Consider the following 22451-nt stretch of genomic DNA (forward strand, 5'->3'; position numbering starts at 1 on the left):
TAAGCATTTCCTCACAGTCCTAGATTTTATTGTTAAATGTTAATAATAAAATGATGGCTACTTTAAAAAGTCAAATAAAACCAATATAAAACCATGGTCATTAGAGTATTATATACACATAACAAAACAACTTAATACAATTGCACTCGTATCACAGTGTTCTATTGTATCAGAGAGCATACTTTAGTACATAGCAAATAGAGATTCTGATTTCAACTTCAAATAGTCACTTTATATTTACTATAAAAATATTAAATGAGATTTTTAAAAAGCAATCCTCAAGTCCAGATGTCATCCCTGCACAGAAAACACAACTTTTGGGAGCAACCATAAACCACAGAAGAAACAAATTATTTCTGATGCAAATTCTTATCCAGCAGGAATAGACTGGCTTCCTAAGCTCCAGGTTGCTTTCGAACATAGCTACATTCCCTCATCCCACTTTTTCTTATTTTTTCATTCCCATATCTTGTGTGAATACGTGTTCCAGAAAGTTTCACGTGCAATGTCTAAAACCTCCTGAATTCAGCATATCTAACACAGATATCAGATGCTACAGCAGCCTGAGTTTACAATCTTGTGAAAGATTTATTTGGTGAAGAGGCGTAATGTCAGAGCAGCATGTCCAGTTCAGAAACTCATTCCCAGGGCTTCCTAGGGTGCTTTGTATGACACAAATACAACAAGCATATGGACCTTTTTATGCTAATGGCATGGACATGAAAGCATTTCAGAGTTAAACTGTACATCTGGAGAGGGGGACTACTGTGATCTAATTGTGGTTCATAAAAAATTTTTTTTTTAAAAATATAGGACTTGAGTGCAGCTTCCTTTACACAATGTGCATTGACAATGCAAACCAGCCTTCTTCTTTTTGCTTTTCCACCTGCAAAAGAAGAAACCAGTTGAGATTCATTTATCATAAATCTCCCCCAGGCTTGCTAGTTAGTGCTGCCTTGTGTAGGATTGCTACACAGGGCAGTTCACTGATATGTAGCAATTGTCTGCTATCAGCACCATGGAGGGAGTCATACCACCTCCTTTAGACACTTAGTTTAAGCCACATCTACCTTAAATATTCCAAATTTCCCCTCTGGGGATGTATACTTCGCTGTCAGGACAGGGAGTCTTGCATGCTAACTTTGTTTATCACTCCTAATTTAGGTTCTTCCGGACATCAGGAAAAACAGTATTAGTATCTCCTCATGGTTGCTTTCAAGCACATAAACAGATCTATGACTGGTTTCCAGACTGCCTGGAGTCCCCCATGAAAGCATCTAGCTCTAGTCTATTCTTCTCTTCGCACCCGAGGAATGGGAAATCTAGATTGGGGATTTTATTTTGCATTTGGATTTATTTATCCTTCAGCAACTTGACTTCTGCAGTGGCTGGGTAAGAGGTTGCTTGCCTCTTATATGTGGCTCTACCAGTACCTCATAATGATTATCTCAAATTCTCTGGAGCCACCAGTGAAAGATGCCACAGATTCCCAAATCTAACGCATGAAGATGCCCCAGCAGAAAATGTAGTTACAGGATTATTCACTTGTAAATAACAGCTCTGTGGCAGCAAACCACTAATGTCAGTAGCACTCGGGTCTCCCCTTAACTGCTCAGAATCCAAACTGCCAGGAATCAATTACTACTAGCCTTCATAGATTTAAGGTAGGACAGAGCTCTCTCCCCTTCTTTATCTGTCTTCCTTTTTCCTTATATGACACTGCAGTCAAATTTTCTGGCTGAAGATTTTCCAGTCTTACCTTTTGCCTTTGGCTGACAGGAGTTAATTTCACACTTTCTGATGTGGCACTCAGGGGCGAACAAGGTTTGCTAGAGTCTCCTACAGACCTGTTGACATTCAAAATGAGATTGAAAAAGTGAAATATGGAAGCGACTACTAGAATCAGGTCTCAGATCCTGAGTTAGGACCTGTCATCAATAGTCTTCAACAACACATGTCATCTGTCTTAGGTCACATTGCAGGTATTGTAAATACAAACAATGGAAATTGTAAAAAAGCTATTGGACCTTTGTCCAATTTCCAGAGTTGAGTGTGATGAAGTCAGGGAAAGTCTGTGAAACCAAAGAAAAACATGGCAATTTTTCCTTTGTGTTCAAGTTCTACCGCATGGGCAGTCAAGACACTACAAAAATGAAATAGTAAAGGGTTCACTTTTACCTTCTTATACTGGTCATACTGGCAGGGGAAACACTATCTTCTTTGGAGCTGTCCATAGCAACTGCCACGGGAATAGACACTTCAATTGTCCTCCTTGCATTTTCTAGGCAATAAAGAATAGCCTGATTCAGATGAGAACACAGCAATATTTCACAACATTCATTTCGTTCTCCCATTTTTTGAGGGGTATCGCATAACTCTTCACAGTTGCACAGAACATACGGAGCAGCATAAAACATGAGGCTAAACATCAACCCCACACTCACTCTCTGAAAACAACAGATATCGAAAGATACTCAGAGTAACTATGGACAATGGGCATAGATATAAAATGATTCTTCCATGGATAAACTTTCTGGTTTTTGCCCATCAGAGGCTTAGAGACTTCTCATTTCTCTACTTCGTTCCTTTAAGATTTTACTTATTGTGCTGAATTTATGTGACAACAGCCACAGAAGTGTTAAAAAGCGTTATGATCCCATTGCATGAGTCACTGCATATGCACCTGCATGCATACGCACACACATGTGGTCTCTCCTCCCCCTGCTTCCTCTCCCCCTCAAGTCCTTCCCTTTATACATCCTCTGTGGTTTAGGAAGGGGGAAAGGCTGGGTGTCCTGGACAGAGCACGTGTACATGCTCGTGTGCAGTTCTGCCTGTAACTCCAATGACTCCATGAAAAGGTAAAGCAGCCCTCACCTGCTGTAAAGTATTTTTGTTTATAGTTACACATGGCAGCTAATCTATGAATCTTGAATCAGCAAGAATACTCCCTTTGCTAATTTATCACTTCAGATGACTGGAAGCTCCAGTTACTTCTTTCTATTAGCACCGGCACTAACTCAGCAAGGTAGTCCGATGGAAGCAGCACCCAAAAGACCAAGAACTAAAACGTGGCTGAGAATTGGATAACCACTCTGCCGTGATTTCTAGAAGCCTAATGTAAATACTTAGTCTTTTTATAAAAGATTCTCCAGCAGAGAGGACTGATTAAAAAGCCCAGTTCTGCCCGTCAGTGACTATGTGGCAGAACTGTTCTGCAGACAAGGACGTAGCAAAGAACAACTTTACCATGAAGCATGATATTTGCAGCAGACTAATTACTAAGAAACTAACTTCAGGAGAAGTTTAGCTGATATATTTTTAGCTCTCTGAAGTAAGGAGTGTTTGTACCACACAGTCATTAACAGCACGGGTACTGCTGACCACAACCGCTGATCCAATCAGATAATCCCTCCCAAAAGGGGAAAAACATTGTCTTACTAGTTTTTCTTTCTCCTGAAGCTCAGTACTTACCAGTATAATTTAGGGATGGGGACAGACCAGGAGATATCATCGGAGGGACTGTATCAGCAGCAACTAATTTCTGCTGGTCTATTAGCTGCAACAGTTTATCACGTGCTTCTGTACTCTGGCGATTCAGCTCTGCTATTCTTTCCTCCAAGCTCTTCGATACCACAAGATGAGTCTACTTGGATAATTACTTCCAATTAAAAACTCGTAATTTGCACCTTCAGGGAGAGCATGCAAAGCATTTCAAGTACTTCTATGCATCTAATTTTCAAACTGAAAGTAAACATAATTATATAGAACCTCCTGTGAAAAATCTGATTTTGTCCCTTTCACTGTCCTGTATCTAGGTCCTTAATTGACTAAACACAACAACATTTTAAATTGGTCTTCCCACAAATAGGAAAAAACAGCTATTGTCTGCACCATTAGAAAAAAAAAAAAAAAAAAGAAAAAAATAAAACTCCCAACCATCCAGCAATTAACCATAATTAGGAAAATATTTAATCAGAGACACATATTCAGGATAGTGTAGGGAAGCAAATGCAGATTTCTAGCAGAAGTATGCTGGAACTCATTGTTAAACCAGGTTTTCATCCACTCTGACCCCTTCCCCTCCCCCTCCAATAATTGCTTCCACAAAAACAACACTTAAAAAAGTTTGCATCATCTTGTGCAACTAAATGACTAAATATTACACAACAGCACAGTGTGGAAAGCGACAACACTCTCAGCCTGCATTTACACGAGGAAATTTAAAAGCTTTACGATCCTTAATTGAACAGTAACTCAGCTACTGGGATGGAACAAAAGTAAAGACAGTAGCAAGGGCAGGGATTAGGCATTTCTGTGATGTTAACTCCACTCACTGGGGTGCCACTGAATAGCTGCTTAGTTGCAGATTAAAGGTTTTCTGTGTGAACTGAACCATTCAAATTCTCTCTTTCCCAGAGGTCTGGGGATTTTCACCACCCAGCAGGACTGACAAGACAGACTCAACTAGCATATACACTAAAATTAAGTATGTGCAAGAGATGTACCCACACTAACTTTAATCTCATGGGGTTTTGGGTCACAGTAGCAGAAGAGATGTATGGCATGGATTTAAATGTGTATTTTACAAGCTTGACAAGAACCTGGGGGGTTGGTGCAGTGCTTTCACTGTTAATACCATCCAAACCACAAGAGGTATACCTGATCGTGTTGCAATCACGCCTCTTTCTGAAGCATAACCTTATCCTAAACTTCTAGATGTGCTGCACACTTTTCAGCACTCATGCAACATAGGTCCAATGTAAAAAACTGGTGAGCTCCTTAGGGAATGATAAAAATCACAACTCTCCAAGCAAATGAATGAAAAGAATATTTGTTTTGCTACTCTTTTCCTTGAAACAACTGACAACAGGAAAGAAACAGTCTCAAAGCATCAGTAAGCTATGGGAAAGCAGATAGCAGAAACGGGAATCCAGCCTTCCTTTTCTGTTAAATTCTCACCTGTCCTTGTGAAGAGTCTGGACTAGGATTTGCATTTGGTATTGGGTCTGGCTGATGTAGGCAGTCACTTGTGTCTTCAGAGAAGCCTCTGAACTTGCTCAGTTGAGCTTTAATTAGAGAGTTCTGCCGTGTGAGCTCAGCTATCTGTCCCAGCAGGTCACCATTTTGAAATAGCTCTTCAGCTGAGCTGTTTTTTCTAGTGTCACCTGGGCAGGACAGACTGATTTTCTCATGGGAACTCTCCAATTCTTTGTCTGCAGGAGGAATTGGTTGCCTTTGAGAGATGACACAGTTTTCCTCAGTTGTGCTCTGTGTTCTCAGGCAGGAAGGTAAGCTCCTTTCCTTGCACGGTTCTCTTTCAGTGTTTTCAGGAGGCTGAGAAACGGCTGTAAATGCTATAAACAAGAAATAAAGGAACAGTAAGGGAAGAGTCATGTGATCCTCATGAAGGAAACTAACAGTGACCTTACCGCATCAGGCTAGTAATAATCCAGCAGGAACTTGAATTGTCACCTAGCCTGAACGGTGTTATATTACTGATTAAAATCAGTCTATGCAAGATCCTGCTGCAAGAACTCACCAAGTTTAACATTTCCTATTGCAAACAGTCTTACATTTAAATTATTTAATGAGAGATTGAGGGAAAAGTCAGAGAGAAGATAAATTGGTTTGAGTTCCTTAGCTGATAGATCAAACACTACTTCTCAGTTAGCCCTTCATTTTCCAAAATCAATTAGTTACCTTACATAATAAACTGCAAGTTTGTGTTTCAGCTCTGGTATTTATACTGGGTTGGTAACAAAACTTCTAGAACAATAAAACAAAATAATACAAGACATTTGGCATAATAATAAACTAGCTATTTACTCAGCCCCTAGAAAAGGGGAAGCACTCTGGCCAACAAAAGTAGTTAGGTATTTTTTGTGGTCATCATTAGCAAACAGATAACACACCACACACACATGACCAAATACGTTACAGCACTGTCAGCTGCTACACGTTAAATCCAAGTTGGATTTTGTGATCAAAACCAGATTTTCTATGCTTTATATACCGAATAGGCCATTCCTTCCCAAGCTTTAGCTTTTGCCTCTTGAGCAGAGCATGACATTTAAAGATTTACACACAGATCTGGTTTATGAATCATTTTTCATAAAGAAACAGTCAGGAAGTTTAACATTTGTTGAGGCATTTAGCATCCTTAACAGTCCTGAAAGAGTAATAATACATTTCTCACATAGCTAAACCATAGTGAAGTCTAGGAATACAGTTTTATATGCTTGTTTCAAATGACAGACAACATCTGAGAGTTCTCAACGGGGCTGAAACCAGACGTTGCTCTTTGCAGAACACTACCTTTAGTTCACCACCTCCTGATTTATTATGTGCCTCCTCACAGCACAGCAGCCCACCAAAAGGCTGATCTAGATATAAACTTCCAATTGCCCTGCCAACTCCTTAAAAATCAAAAGGACTTTTGGGTTATTCTTCTGACTTGGAAAAGACTTGCAGAGCAACACAGCTGAAAGGGGGGAAAACAAGGGGGAGGGAAGGCACAAACCCCACTGCTGTGCCCTACTTCCTGTCAGCAACCATCAAGCTAGCCATAGACGTAATTATCCGCCCTAACAACAGAGGGTTACAGGGGCCCAGCACATTCAGTAAGATGCTTGTGGTTACAGTAACAGTTGCAGGAGCAAGCAACTAATTCTGAGAGTCACAAAGGGGCCTCCACTCTGCTCACTTCGTTAAGCTTAAATGAGAAATACCTTCCCTAATAACCCCTGATGAACGTCCCTCCTCAAAACAATCGGAATGGAGCTGACCTCTAAAACTCCTGAAGCCTATGGATACTGACACAAGACTGAGTTAATCTGGTTATCTGGCACCACCTAATTTCACCCAAAACTTCTTCAGCCACTTGCTGTGTATTAAATGAAACCCAATGGAAACTTGCTCCCAAAGCTTTTAGAAAAACCTCTGCTGGGAAGACCGGCTCAAAGCAAGAGTACGCAGCCTACAGACATCCTTGTCTGTCTGCAGCACGGGCTGCAGAGGCATTCAATTTCCAGTCTTCAGTGGTCCCACCATTCAAGGTGATGGAGGCTGGGTTACCCCATCAGCAGATGGAAATCTGAGATGACGTGCTGTACGTAATAGACAAAGAGCTGCAGAAAATCATGCAGAAGTGACAACCAAAACCAGGACAAAATAAAAATGCCAGTCTGGATTGCCACCAACAGGACTGCAGACAGCAGATGGAGAACTGCAGGGGACAGAAAGTCTAAAGGAAATCTAGCAACAGGCATAGAAAGAAAAGAAATACATATCTGGGTGCAAAAGCAGGATATTCCAGCTATAGGGCCAATGTGTCTAAGCATACAGATTAGAAATTTTCCATAGAAAAGTGCAAGATTGAAACAGGAACGCACTACACAGACTCTCAAGTCTACTACAGCCAGAGAGATCTCACCGTTTTGGAGAGGAGACAGCTCCTGACTGCTCTTCTGCCGGGGGGGTGACAACAGCACAGCTGGCTGGAAGACATGAGATGGCAAGCTTCTACCAGCTCCAGCACCACCTGAAGCACCTGACCTCTGGAGAATCTTGAAAGGAAGTTCTTCCTGTGGGAATTTCAGCATACCTTCCCTGTTGCCTGCACCAGCCCTAGGCTCAAAATAGCTCAAATCGGGTTTTTCTAAAGAAAGAGACAAAGCAGAGATAGAACTTTAAAAACAACAAAAAAATTAGCTTTAGGGAAAATTCTCAGTAACAACTTCAATGTTCAGGTATCTGAAAAGACAGGCTAGAGTATGCTTCCCACACACTGCCAACTTCCTTCTGATCCCCAGGTACAGAACTCTTTCACTGGAGTGTAGCACATTTTCACTAATATTAAGAGCAAGAAGAGCTCCTATATGTAGCCCCACAGTTTCAGGATACTAATAAGAGATTGTTTGGAACCCATGCAGAAGACTTTCAGACATGTGACTTGTGAGGAATAGGTATTACAGTTTGCTGCATGTGGTAATATTATCTTGAGAAAAGCAGACGTACGCACTTGTCCTAATGACCCTATATTATAAATCTGATGGCAACAATGGTGGAGTGGAAAACAATTCAAAGCTTTTTTGAGCTCTCTGATGATCTTTTATTACTTAATTCAATCAGACATCTCTTCAGTAAAGAAGAAAAAGTTATTTTTCTGTATTTAACTACAACTACCTTGCATCTATGTGGCCATCTGTTTTGCACATATCAGTGAGGCACAAAATGAATAGCATGAAATCAAAGTTGTAGCTAGCTGTGGGACCACAGTAATTTTAACATGCTTACATCCACTGCTCCATCATTGCTATCTTTGAATTCTCTCCTCACAATTTTGTTCAGGATATTTATTCCCAAAAGAAAAATTAGTGGAAAATTAAGCAGAACATACCCGATCCCAAAATGCATGAGACAAAAAGCACCCTTCAAAGGCAAAGAGCCAGAGGAGGCTCTTCACATAAGATACTGCTTGTGATTCACACTGCTGAGGTTCTGAGATTGAACTTAAAACCTGCCACCCATGATTCAAAGACCGTGGCAAGAAAGGAGAAACATCTTCTTGCCCCGTTTCACTGTACAGAACTGCATTTCCAGAGTATCCTCCTTGCATGCTGGCTGTCACTACAGTATACCCCCCACTCCTCTCCCAGCCACTCCTGTCTCTCCAGAAAAGTCCTGTGTTAGTGAGTTTTAGCACAGAAACCACGTGTAAGTTATCTCAAATGTTTCACATCCAATCAGATGCCTTAAGGATACAAGATACCTCCTTCTGAAAGAGAAGGAGGAAAAAAAATTTTTGTAACTTCGGGAAGCTTTCCTCTCAGGAAGATGCCTTTTCTTGAGGAGACCAATAAGGAAAAATTATTTGGAAATTCTAGTCTTGCAGACTTGTTATATAGGAAGGTTTGGTTTGGTTTTTTGAGGGGTGCTTTTCTGATTGTCTGCATTTTATATTTTGGCATAGGATTTGTTTGCTTTTACAAAGCCTGGGTAAATCACAAAAAAGGGTTCTGGTATGTGGTTTCTTCCTGAGAATCCCACAGAAACACTCAGGAAGAAAGTTTTCTGCAAAGATGTTCACAAAAGCAACATTTTAAGGAATACAAATAGCTCCAAGGAACCTTGGGATTCACAAGGAATTACTGATCTTGAGAGCAAAACTGACACATTTAAGCAACCAATTGTGTAAGACAGTTGGGAAAAAAACTCCATGGTGAATGAATGTAAAAAGTACAAGGTGAATCACGTTTGGTTAAGTCTGGCCATCAATACTACTGGGTAACTTAGCCCACGCCTATGTTATATATCACTCAACTGGTCATTCACCTCTGATATGAAGTCACAAATATAAACTAACAGGCTTCTGCCTGGTTAGTGAACAGGCCTCGGTAGCTGCTGTTTCTGGTCAGCAGCGACCTCCAGTGTCTCATGGAAGAACCAATCTCATACTGTCAGGCTGCCTCAGCGACAGAAAAGTGGGATCCTGATTCAGCTGGGGTTTTTTTTTAGGACCCTCAGAATAAACCTGATTTTGTAAGTCATCTTAATGGGTGAAGGCTACTCCCCCACCCTTTTTTTAAAAAATATAATATAGAATCACAGAATCATTTAGGTTGGAAAAAGACCTTGAAGATCCTCCAGTCCAACCATGAACCTCACACTGACCGTTCCCAACTCCACCAGATCCCTCAGCGCTGGGTCAACCTGACTCTTCAACTCCTCCAGGGATGGGGACTCCACCCCTGCCCTGGGCAAAATATATATTATATTACTTAAAACTCAATCTCAGGACTTGGCTAGAAGGTTAATCTTGAAGTCCTGATCCAGACAGAAGGATGACAGTGGGGATGGAATACAAGCTATAATATTATTAAAAAATAATGAGTAGCAAACTGCTTGGGCTCACAGCAGAACCCATGGCATATGAATTTCCAGAAGTGAGATTCATGCTCATGCAAGAGGTATTTAGTCAAAGAGATGCCTATTAAATACCAAATTTTCCACTACAGGGATAAACGAGCCACAACTCCCATGTCATCCTTCACACAGTTATGCACACACCTTGGCTGTTCACTGGACCTTTGCTTGCAATTCCAAAATGGTTTGGACTTTGCTCTCTTCTAGATTCTACCAAAGGGAGGCCTTTAAATGCTTCCGTGAGAGAGATCAGCTGTTCATCTGTTACTGTCATGTATTGCTGAAGCTTCTTCTAAAGGATGAAGGAAAAACAAAAGAGATAGGGAAATCTGTATTCTAGCAACAGGAATTACATTATATAGCAGAGGCAGCTCTGAGAAGAAATTTGGTCTCTTAATACCACTCCACGAATTTGTATGATTCTAGTAAGGTATTAAATATTGGTGTCTCCATGTTTCTCATTTACTTTCTCTCCTGACTCAAAGAAATGCTTTGTTTTTCCCTTTCCTAACTCATCACCCATTTCCTCTCCAACATAGCTTTATTGTTTCCCACTGAACAAATCTACCTCCACTGCAAACTGAAAAAAGTAAAAATGTAGTATTATATCTAGTCTACTTTGTTGCTCCAGTAGTGTTAACAGTATAGAAGCGTGGAGGGCAGATGCTTAAACCTTTAGATTGATAAAGTAAAGCTCAGTTTAATGGAACTAGCATTTTATCAGGCTTTAAATATCACGCAGGAAGATAAAATGTTGACTTTCCAAACATTCCTTCCCCCCATCCCCAGGCCTGCTATTATCATTCTCAGACTCGTCCTTCGATTTTATCATTTTCTTCCTGTTTACTGTTAAAATCTCCCAAACATATGATAATGCATCTCAGCACACATTTGCAACACAACTCAATATTCTAACATGTCATTCTGAGGGGAATGGGGACTCAGTACCTGTATAGTAGTGTTTTCTTCCCTCACTAGAAGTATTTCTGCAGTCAGAGCATCAATCAGTTCTCTGTGTTCATTCAACATCTCCTCATGCTGCTGTCTCATCACCTCTTTCTCACGCAGCTGCATTTCACTCTGAAGGGGGAGAAAAATTTAAAAACCTATCGTAACCAATACAGATTCCTATTTGGAAACAGGAACGGGTCCGTATCACATCATATTGTAAAAGCTCTTCCCCCTTTTGCTAAATTGACTTCATTTCTTTCATGGCAAAATCCAATTTTCAGAGCCTGAGAACTGTCAGGCAGCTCACTGTTCCTTCTTTGTCCCCCCCCCCAACCCTGTAGGGAATCCTATACATCCCTGTTCTTCTGCCCTTACAGCTTCTACAGGCTGTAACTACAAGCATTGTCTCTCTGCACAGATACCGTTTTGTAAGTCACTGAACCTGCGTCACTGAATCAAATAACTCCAAGCGTGCTGATGTTTGTCAGTATCCTGTGCTACTTGTGCCTATTCTTTGGTTTCCTTAATTCGTTAATGAAGACAAATCTGACTAAATAAAGGAGAAAATAGTTGCTTTCTACTGTTTTCCCTCAGAGAGAGAAAAAGTTCCAGGGGGTTTAATTTAGTTTGCTTTTTTTAAAAGAAAACAAAAAGGCTTATTTGTTAAGTAATCTACTCGAGCATGAGGCAAAAGACCTTATTGTTGAACCTCTTGCCCTCAAAAAATTATCAATCTATAAGAGAGACCACTCCAGTAGCCAGGCTTCCTGTACAAGACACAAGAGTCCCTTCCACCTCTTAATGGGTGAATGGAATACTTGACTGCCACTTTTTGGACGATCATAGCTGAAAGAGCAGAGGCCACAAAGTCACATAAACACGTCAGAATTAGCAGATGGAGCCCTTCCCCAGATAGTTGCCTGCATTTACTCAAAGGAATCCCTGAAAAAGAGAAATACATCCCATCTCCAAAACACAAGAGATCCTGAAAAGCACCTGGGGTACTCTTTTCTGCTGCACAGACAAAATGAAAGCATGAGCTGCCCATAACATACCATAAGATTATTTTCTGCTGGTGTCGGGACCAGAAGTGAAAAACCACCGAGGAAGAAGTGTTAAGACACAACAGCTCTGCAGCCACGTAAAGTGAATGAATAAATAAATAATTTTGAGAATAAACCACAGATTCTGTCACAGGACACAAAGACAGGCAGATATACCTCCTTCAAGCATATCAGAGACAAGCCATACATTTCGTGGTTCTCTCCCACCTAGAGAGAACAGCTTTTCTGTATTGATCCAAGTGAAGCAGGCTGGCACAGAAAATGGAAAAACAAAAAAAATGTAGACAGTCCTATCTTTTTAGAAACCAAGGACAGCACAAAATAAGAACTTTAAGCCTGGTAACAGTGATGTCTATTGATGCCTTAGACCATCTGGATGAGCTATTGTATCTACCCATCCTACACGGCGTTAACCTAGGCTTGGAGGAAAAGCTTCCAAGCAGTTATGTGTCTTACATTTATGCATGGAGAAATTGTCAGGGTTAACAGCTGTACAGATCCACTCCTGCTGTGAGGTAGGATTCGTGTCTGGTATACCCTGAAGGACGTACCTTCAGTCCAGCCCACTGGCAGGTGTACCTCTAACCTCATAAGCTTTGTTATAACACTGCACCAGAATATGCAGAAGCAAAGAGAACAGAGCGACACAGATTAAAGTAGTACACACATACTCTAACTTTTTGCCCTGGGAGTCTGGCAAAGAAAGAGCATACTTAGTAGAATGGGGGAAAAAAAATAATTCTAACATTTGGCAGATAACACTGAAATTCATTTAGGAACCAAGTCAGGTTCATCCACTTCCCTTTAAGAATTCTGTATAGCTTGGCAAACATTTTGGAAGTTTCTTTTTCCCCCTTCTCTCTAGCCTCTTCTATATTCACTAGCTGCTTCTTGTAGGAGTTGATTTTTTATCATTTACTAATATAACTTTCATGAATGATTCAGTAATTTGAGTTTCTCTTCCTACTTTTGATATATAATTTTGATAATAAATTAAGCAACATTCTTGACCGTAATTCTTTTGCATTCAGCTTTTCTGTAGCAAAGCTGGAAAATAATTTTTTCTCCCCAAAAGAGGAAGGAAATTTTTCTAGAAGCTTCAAAACCTCTTGAAGACTCATTGTTTACCTGAAGTCAGAGGCTTTTTAAATATCTGCTGCAAAGTCACTTTCTTGAAATGCACTGCCAGCTATAATTCAGGCATTGGAACTTTGCTACCTCTCCTCACTAGGCAAGACAGATGGTGCACACGAGCACTTGATTTATTCCTAGCATCCCAGGAACCAGGTTTTAGGAAATACTCAGACAAGCTGTGTTTCCTCCCGGTGAATTCTCAAATTCTAATTGTAATTAAAGCTCCTTGAAAAGGGGAAAAGTCAGTGAACATTATGGATGCACATTATCTCGAGCAACTCTGAATATGACTAACCACACTTTGTAGCTTGAGCGACTTTCCTACTCATGAATTTGGGTAGTAAATCTAAAAAAGTTGCAGACAATTCTCCAAGCAATGATCAACTCCTGGAAGGAAGGAATAGTAATACATCTAATAAAGTAGAAACAGCATCATAGAGGTGCTCAGTAAAAACTGGGAATACAAGAGTCAGCATACATCTTTCAAAATAAGTAATCTCCCTAAACACTCAGACTCCTTGGCCTTCGTATGAATAGGGTAAAAGCTCTTAAAATACACCGATTGTTACATTCATAAAGTAGCAACTAAGAAAGAAAAAAAAAATGAACAAGAAAATCTGGAGTAGTTTTGGAGGAAGCCTGAGGGTCAAGAATAACTCATTTCTGTGGAAAACTAATTAAAGACAATCTAAACAGGGTTATAATTGCAATTATACTTGTAATATTAATTTGATGCTATTAAATTGATGTTTTCCTAATAAATGGAAAGCATTCTATTGGAAGTCCAGAAGATCCTTCCCCATAACTGAAAAAAACCCCAAATTTAATACTCTGCTTTGGTATTACAACTTCAACAGAGAACAAGCATTTTTAACTTCTAAGACATAAGATCTCCTCAGCCAAAGTCCATCTTCAGATGGTTGTGGCTTTTCCCTCTTGAATTGATTATTTATCATTTGTTCCTGAAACAGGTCTTAAGAGTAAATTCTTCCACACAAATACAAGGTAATACAAGGAATAAGTTGTTATATATACAGACAAAAAAAAAAAAAAAATCAGATTTTAAAATAAAGTGGGTTCCTTCCCCCAATTATTATACGCTCTGAAAAGTAACCAAAATAGGACAGTTCCATAGTCATTAGGAATCTATTGCGTTTGCTATGAAATAGAGAGGGATTTAGATAACATTCTGCTGCATGGAACTGTGATAATATTTAGATAATATTTAGATAACATTCTGTGCAGGAACTGTCATCATCTGGTTCAAAACTTCACACAGGCCCACTGACACTGTCAGCCACTGCTGCATCTTGAATAGCTGTGTTAGAGATGAAATAAACCACACTTTTTTGCTTTTTCTTTCTTTTTTTGAAAAGAAGTTCTACACTGCTTACAGGTAGTCTTCTTTATGGAATTCCACTGATCCCCAGCTGTGCACTGCTATAGTGAACACTTGAGGACATTGTTGCTTAAGGTGAAGTTGCTTCTATGATAGAAAAAGCCAACTAAGGAGTCCCTCAAAGAAAATTAGGGATTTGGGTCCACTGCTTTAGTGACAGCAGCACTGTCTTTGGGAGGCAAAGGAAGAAAAAGAATTTGTAAACAAGGCTGCAGTGAATACCCTGCTACAACTCTGAACATATTTAAATAACAAATTTAAAACAATTTTAACTGGTATTTTCTGCTAACAGTCACTGAGAGACTTTCATTGCAGTCAACTCCTTCATTAGGGATACCCATTTCTAGCAAGCTAAAAGTTTTAACTCCCGACTGCATGCAATCCAAATAATAAGCAATGACAATCAGACTTCAAAGTAAACTGATCGGGAGCCAGGAAAGACCAAAGTTCACCTCTGTAAAGTAACTTTATACCCTATTTCATTCACTCTACAAGAAGCAATTCAAAGTCTTCTCACCTCTTTGAGGTAGCGCATCAAACGACAGAGAGCGTTCACCAGTGACAAGGTAAACCCAGTGAGGCCTTCACTTCTCTCAGTTTTTTGAACCTCACGACCTGTACATTGCTCATATTCCTCCAATTCACGCTCCACTTCATGTATCATGCGGTTGAGAACATCTAGGCTGGATTTGTTGTCCCTCTGAAGGTCAATGGGGATTGAATTAGCTGGAGAATCATCTCTCCGCTGCCTTGCAGAGTTCTGTGCACTTTGTTTTCTTTTCACTAAGGGGGAAAAAGAAAAGTGTCACTGGAATTTCAACTTGTATAAAAAGCTTTGCAGTACCAATGAAATTACGTCATTTATTGAAGTAAATCAAAAGAGAGGCCCTTTTTTGCCCTGAGCTGAAATGGACCATCAAAGATAGTCCCCAGTTATTTTTCATCAAAACACACATTTTCTGCCACCACATTAGTACCTCTCAAGTATGCTTTGTTTGGTGCTTTTATCTTACGTATTGTTTATACTATGTTTATACTTTCCTCCTTCTCAGTTAAAAGCATGGAAACAGTTTGCAAATGAACAGCCAGTGAAAAATATCAACTGCTTTCAGGTCTCAGATTTAGTGAGCAACTCTTCTACAACAATCCTTTCACGTTACAGTTTACATCTGACATCAGTCCCCACATAAAAATGCGTGTAGAATATGGGGACTGAAATGCATCGTAAGTCTGTGCAGCATATAATAGAAAGCTCTATCAGAAATAGAAGAGCCCTGCACAGGAGAGAACTCCATGGCTAGGAAGGTAACGGGTAGTGTCAAAGGGCCATATTTACGGTTCCCAGATTCCTATGGACTTTCCTTCACCAATGAATGTACAGAATACAGGGGAATACACTACACAAGGGGCTGTGGAATCCCCATCTTCAGAGATGCTCAAGACTCAGCTGGACGAGGCCCCCTTATCAGACTTTGGAGCTAGCCCTGCAATGACTTCCAAAGATCCCTTTCAACCTACATTTTCTTATGATATTAAGGACCTTGGTCAAAGAGAGGTATGTTATTTTTAAAAGTACTAAACTTTTTGCTGCAATTTGGTTTTGCTTTCTTGAGTTTGGGTTCAGCACTTGTCTCACAGTGTAAGTGGAGTCTACAGTCTCTTCGTCATCTTCATTCTGAAGTCTTGAATGGATTCTCTTGACTACACTGGTAGCATTGAGGGCTGATTTAAACACAAAACAAAGCAAAAAATACACACATGAAATATTTTGGCTATGTTCTTAATAACAATATGTTATAAAGTAATTTTATTCAAAGAGCTGGCTTTTTAGTCTGGAAATTCATCTGAGCCAAATTAGCATGTCTCTGTCTCTCACCCCTCCCCAGAAAAGGGATTCCAGACAGGATCCTGTGAACAGCCTAACAACCCTTGAGAGGCTGTGATTTGGCAAATCCAACCTGACTGATCCAGCGATGGAGAAACAGTTGTTGGAGTCAAAGGCACATTTGATTCCTGTGATAAGGTAGTTTTTCTCATATCCTTTTCAGCCCACAACGGAGAATTCACCAAGGAATTTTCTTCTCTCAATAATCGAAGCAGCCTACATTCAAAACAGGTGTAACAGTGAATTGCAATAGGACAATAGCTTGATTCTAGATTATCTGTACAACCTAGAAAGAGCTTTTTAAAATATCTGTAACTGCTCAGGTGAGTTCCTTGCTCACACTGATTCGCAGCCTGAATGCTACAACAAGGGGTTTCCCTAGAACTACGAGGTCAGGAAAGGAGGAAGGGGGGGAAACAGAAAAAGTAACTTAACTATTCCCATGCAACACCCTTTTAACTCCATCTATTTCCACTGTTAAGAAGACAAAATCCTGAATGGACATATTTGTACTGACCTGTCAGAACTGATGCTGGATTTGAAATTCAGAGAGTCGTGGTGTCCTTCTTCTGATTGATAGATTGACAATGCTTCCTCTTCCACTTCCTTAAGAGTCTTTTTAGGAGACAACAAAGAAAATAAAAGGGACTTCAGAGCAATTTCAATTTTTGTCTTTAGGAAGAAGTTAAAGATCAATTTCCTGAAATTGTTTCCAGAAAAAAACAAAAACATTTGTTTCAGTCTCTACCTCCAAAACAAAATTTTTTTAAAAAGAAAGAAAAACACAAACCTCTGTGGAAAGAGTTTTGGGGGAATTTAGTACCCAAGAAATACTGATACTGGTAATTGTCTCTGAAAATAACACAGCAAGTGATTAATTCAATATCCAATATTTTATTTGGATGATTTACATTAAATAAAAAAGACCACACATGCTGTAGGATAAAAAAAGCTTTAAAAAGACTGTACCAAAAGAAACACGGAGATATAGCAGGCAGAAGATGGAAAAAGCAAGCTAAATTATAGCATTTCTAAAATTTCAGCCATTTGACATTACAAGCTAAACAACCTTGTAACAAGATCTGCAAAGTTACTTTTATAGTCTATGGGTAAAATACAACCAGAACAAAATACAATCCTATGTACCACATTCATAGCAAAACTTAAGCAATCAGATTTGGAATTAGGGTTCCTCAAATGATCAGGTTTCTGTGCTTCTGGGTAGGCTTCACCAGAGAGCCTTTAACTATGATTTTTACAGACACGTAAGGAAAAGAATCTCACAGAAGCTCAGCATACATCTATCAGTACGCGTTTCTTTTAAAAAATTAAGCCTATCCTGCAGCATGCATCCAGTAATACAGCTTACAAAGATGCTACAGTTAACTCTTCACATAAAAAAAACAAAAAACAAATACCACATTGAAATACATGACAGAGCAGTACTGCAATTCAAATTGCAGATATTTGTGCAAGATAGTAGGAAACAGGATTAGAGAACCATGAGAATATGACACCATCACTTCCACTCCTACAGCCCTTCTGGCCTTCAGTGAGCTGCCTTCCAGGAGTGTCATATGCCTGTTCTCAAACCACAGTGAGCATTTCTGGTACAACTCACGTTATGAAAACAGAACACAAAGGGAATCTAAATGAAATTTTAAACAAATCTAAACACTTTTTAAACTTTTAAAACAAATCTAGATAATTGTAAACAAACATGAAGTATTAAAAGTTAAACTTGTAGGATAAACTTGTAATCAAGGCTCTGGAGTTAACTGGGGTACATTTACATGTTTGCTATCAAAAATAACCTGGAGCCCAACTGGCTATGTCCCCATATATGCAGACATCATTAGAAAATCAGAGGCATATTTCAATCTGTAGCAATTAGCTAAGTGACACAAGAGTTGTTTTCTTAGTCTGCAATTACTTTGTTCTCTTGCTGATAATTCCAGATTTTAAAAGGCAGAGCATGCTAATATGAGAGGGCTTCTATGAGACATGTTTGTTTCTCATATTCAAAGGTTAAGAAGTCAAAAAACAAATCACGATTCCCAGAGCCTCACAAAACAAACTCACCCCCATTTAACACTATTTTCTATGCGTGTTATTAATTTGGTATACCATCCACAAAGGACAGGTTTAGGTCTGCTTGGAAACTCTACCTTTGAACAGTCTTATGTTGTACAAACAAAAAAGCCACAGGACACGCATGGAACAGAACATAAATTACCTGGGCATCCGCAACAGATTCACTAGGGATGGAAAGCTGAGTGGGAGGATCACATTTTTGTACAATGGGTCCTTGAGATGATCCTAGGTCACGGTTAGGAGCCATTGTTACATTAGGGAAACCTGGAGGAATCAGACAAAACAGGGAAGAACACAGAGGACTCTGTCTGTAGGACTTTGTCACAGGACTTTGTACCAAAAACCAAGTTCCCATACTTTGCACAAAAAGGGTCGCAGGGATGTACGTCGCTTTAAACAACAGCCAAAGGCCAGCTATAGAGCTATCTTAACACATTCCGCCATGTACCAGGCTTTTGTCCCTCTCACCTGTGTAAATACACTTGTGCAGAAGCATGTAGGATGAAACAGTCATTATAAGCAAAAGAGAATGGCAGCCTACAGAGAAAAGAACCTAAGTTTAAGATTTCACATGCAAACAGCCAGTCCTGCCTTCCAGCAGCGTAACGACCCACAAACCAGGTAAGAAAAGGAAAAGCCTTGTTCATGAATTGCTGATAAATCTTCAACAATATCCAAGAGCAAGCAGTCAACCCACGTAGCAATGAGAATGAGAATTACTACAGTGGCTCATATAGGCCAGTGGCTTGGCTGTGGAAATGGTGAGTGTAGAGGTGTTTCACGGTAAGTGATCCAAAATTCCACAGTGGAATAGAATATTCCACAGAATCCATTCCAGTAGAATAACCAGCCATGGGTCGCTCTCCCCTGCCATGGGAGATGGTATCCTCATCTGTGTTTCATCTAAAGCAAACAGGATCAATCCAACTACATTAGATGATGAATATTCAAAAAGAACACTTTGCAAAGCAAGGCTAATTATGAAGAGCGAGGAGACAGTCTTAAATGTACTACCACATATAAATGAGATGGTCTACCTGTTCGTGTGCGAGGAGCATCCCCAAACAAGTCTTTTGCCACAGCCATAACCTGATCAGATCGTTCCAATACATCTTGCAAATTGTATTGATCAGACAGAATCTGAAAGTATAGCGTATAAGGAAATATTTAATACTCAGCAGACCAATTTTTTCCTTTGGGTTTTTTTGGTATTGTTCTTCTAAGCAGCAAGAGAACAGTCAACAAGACAACGTTTGCCAAGTTGGTACTGTGCAATTAGATCTTAATTAAGATAGATCAGAAAATGCATACTTCATTCTGAGTGACTAGAATTCACCTTGTTTTTCTGAAAAATTAAACAGTTATTACTTCTGAGGGCCCCATCAGCACTGACTCCTCCTCTGTAGAGCCAATCCTCTCACTCCCTTCTCCTGCTCCCAGCCTGACACAAACAAGAAGCTGGGTGTTTATGACACGCTCGTCAAAATGAAGACAAGTATCTGGCAATTAAACAAAATCAGTATGCATCCTCGAATCATTTGATCTCAACGTTGTCAAGTCAAAGAACACTTACCTACATCTGACAGACACCCAAAACCTGCACTGTCTGGTAGATCCAAATCACTTCAAGCCAACTTGTTTCATTCAGCCTGTTGAAAATCCTGCCTAAAAATTAAGCCACCTACCACCAAAAAAGTTTCAAACAACACAAGCACAGCCAACTACATCTGGTATCAGAAGACGTTTTGGTCATCTCCACACATTTCTCACAAGGCACAGCTTCTGTATTCAAGATCTCCCTCCCCCAATATTTGAAGACTATCACCAGCACCACAACAGCTGCCTCCTAAGGATGGAGGTCTTGGAGTGCAAAGCTGAAGGGAGCTGACTGTGAACACGGCTTCCTGGGCAGAACACGATTCAAAACTCCTCACTGACTCATGGGTTCATTCACAAAGGTGGAAATGGCAAAGTAGTAGAATTATATCCCACAACCTGGGAAGAAGGGAGTTATTTGCAACACCTGAGAGGAGACCTGACATGTAAGTGACTTCCACTTCATGGTGGTTAAGCAAATTAAGCCAGAGAGATTGCAAGTACTTCAGAAGATCCCACAGACAAGGCAGGCTCATGTATGTCCTCCTACTCAAAATTTGAGAACTGAGTGACAATTTTTGCTCCCCCAGAAATCATAAGAGGGACTGGTTTGCAGCAGTTTCAGACCACTATATGCTGTTTCTGTCAGTGTTTCAGTGTCCATTGGTAAATTTGCTGGTTTATATTCAGCCTCATTCAAAAAATTCTAGGCAGTGGCATTTCACTGTTTTCCCCCCAGCCCCCATTTTACTATTCTTTGTTATGTCAAGAAGTTTCCCCATATACCTAGTTTCCATGTCTTTCCAGTCTTTTGAGCCTGAATTACACTGCAGTATACTATACTTCCCCTCATAACCAATTTAGCAAATCAGTGAATATTCATCTTTCAATCATCTCACGTATCTACTTTACCAAATCACTGTTCAGTTTTTACACTTGATACTAACTAAATCTAGTCTTTCCATTTAGCCACCTGATGTAGGTTTTTAAACAGTCATGCCAGATCTGCAGAAGGAAAAAAAACACAACTTTACCTGTCCCAAAACATGATTCCTCTCCCTAACACAATTAAAACTAAAGTGATGTGTTTAATCAGACAAAAATTATCCTGATCAGTTTGTTTTCACCCTTCTGTGATCTCTTTCAGCATTAGCAGGTTCCTAAGCTACATCCTCCTGCTGAACATGTTACAAACATTTTTAGAGCATTGCTCCCGAGGTAATTAGCTCACATTTGCTTGTGATCAGCAGAAAACAAAGTGGTATCAGCTTCTAACCCCTCTAGGCCCACTTATATACCCATGAGAAATTCACTGAGTGCTGTACCTTGTCTCAGTTTAGTATCACCTATGAATTTCATTAAAATTCATTTTCCCTCCTGTTTCAGATTGTAACTACAGATAATTAAATGGGACTAATCCTAACACCTCCTTACCACGGTAACCCACTCACCACCTACTCCTCAGTGCAATACACTAATGTATTTTAAAAACAAGTTGTTATAGGACCAATCAGTGGTGCCTACACATTCACAATCCACAGACAAACTCATTTTTTCACTCAGATTTTTAAGCAGACAGATCCCAAAAAGACAGAAATTTTGTGCATCCATTTTATAACTTTTGCTCTCTTCAACCTACGACGACAAGAAAAAAATACACTAGTAGCAGCATCTTCCTAGTTTTTGTCTGAATCTTTTGCAGTTGAGTAGGATTCAAGGGGCTTAGGAAGCTACACTCTCACAGCAGTAATTAAGGAAAAAAGGTCACCAAGATGACAGAGACAAGGATACAATCCACAGTGGTTGTGTTGTACTGGGAGACACAGATGGAAGAGTCACCCCAGTGGCTCTGAGCAACAGGACCCAGCAATTAACAAGATTTAAGCTAGGGACAGGTGAAAATGGTGACTCTCCTCCATCTATTTTTTTCTCTATACACAAGGAGATGCCAGCGTTTCAAACAGCAACAGCCAGATGGGCTTTTATCTTGCCTGGCATCATCTCCTTTTGTCTTCCTATCTGGAAGCATCTTTCCTCTAATTCAGAAGTAGACACAGGGTTTGTTGAATAAAGTCATCTCTTAAATATGACAGGGAAAGCCACTCAGGAGGAACTGAAATTTGTGAATTGTCATTAGAAATGGCAACAAATACAGAAGACTGTTTCCTAATTATGAGTTTCACATGTGTCAATAACAAAGTCACATAATAGGTAATCCAGCCAAATCTTAGAGCAGGTGGTCTAGTCTACCCTTGCAATACATAATTTATTTCTGCATGGCAGTCTTATTGAAACTAGCCTGCTATTATATTAGGGAAATTTGTATAAAAGTCCACAGCTTTTTTGAATACTCCACTAAAATGCACTTGGCAGAAGTAGGAAAATAACAAAGGCCAAAATT

At 39.8% G+C, this 22451-nt stretch overlaps 1 protein-coding gene across 3 annotated transcripts in view; it reads right to left on the minus strand.

Annotated features, from left to right (window-relative positions):
* Positions 1-22451, minus strand: part of SPICE1 (spindle and centriole associated protein 1) — a 25444-nt gene continuing 2993 nt past the window's right edge. Inside the window, exons 4-17 of one of the 3 annotated variants that reach the window (XM_074853596.1) lie at positions 19492-19594; positions 18597-18718; positions 16878-16975; positions 16434-16576; positions 16057-16197; positions 14993-15258; positions 10876-11007; positions 10072-10219; positions 7436-7660; positions 4963-5357; positions 3475-3646; positions 2179-2281; positions 1760-1847; positions 1-886 (exon numbers count right to left, since the gene is read on the minus strand). In XM_074853596.1, coding sequence (XP_074709697.1) covers positions 833-886; positions 1760-1847; positions 2179-2281; positions 3475-3646; positions 4963-5357; positions 7436-7660; positions 10072-10219; positions 10876-11007; positions 14993-15258; positions 16057-16197; positions 16434-16576; positions 16878-16975; positions 18597-18718; positions 19492-19594 — 2190 coding nt within the window. In that variant the 3' untranslated portion in view covers positions 1-832. Of the gene's footprint in view, positions 887-1759; positions 1848-2178; positions 2282-3474; positions 3690-4962; positions 5358-7435; positions 7661-10071; positions 10220-10875; positions 11008-14992; positions 15259-16056; positions 16198-16433; positions 16577-16877; positions 16976-18596; positions 18719-19491; positions 19595-22451 lie in introns of those variants that run through there. The other 2 variants (XM_074853613.1, XM_074853604.1) reach the window with 2 other exon arrangements.

This window comes from Strix uralensis, chromosome 2 (assembly GCF_047716275.1).
Source record: "Strix uralensis isolate ZFMK-TIS-50842 chromosome 2, bStrUra1, whole genome shotgun sequence".
NCBI classification, from domain to species: domain Eukaryota; kingdom Metazoa; phylum Chordata; class Aves; order Strigiformes; family Strigidae; genus Strix; species Strix uralensis.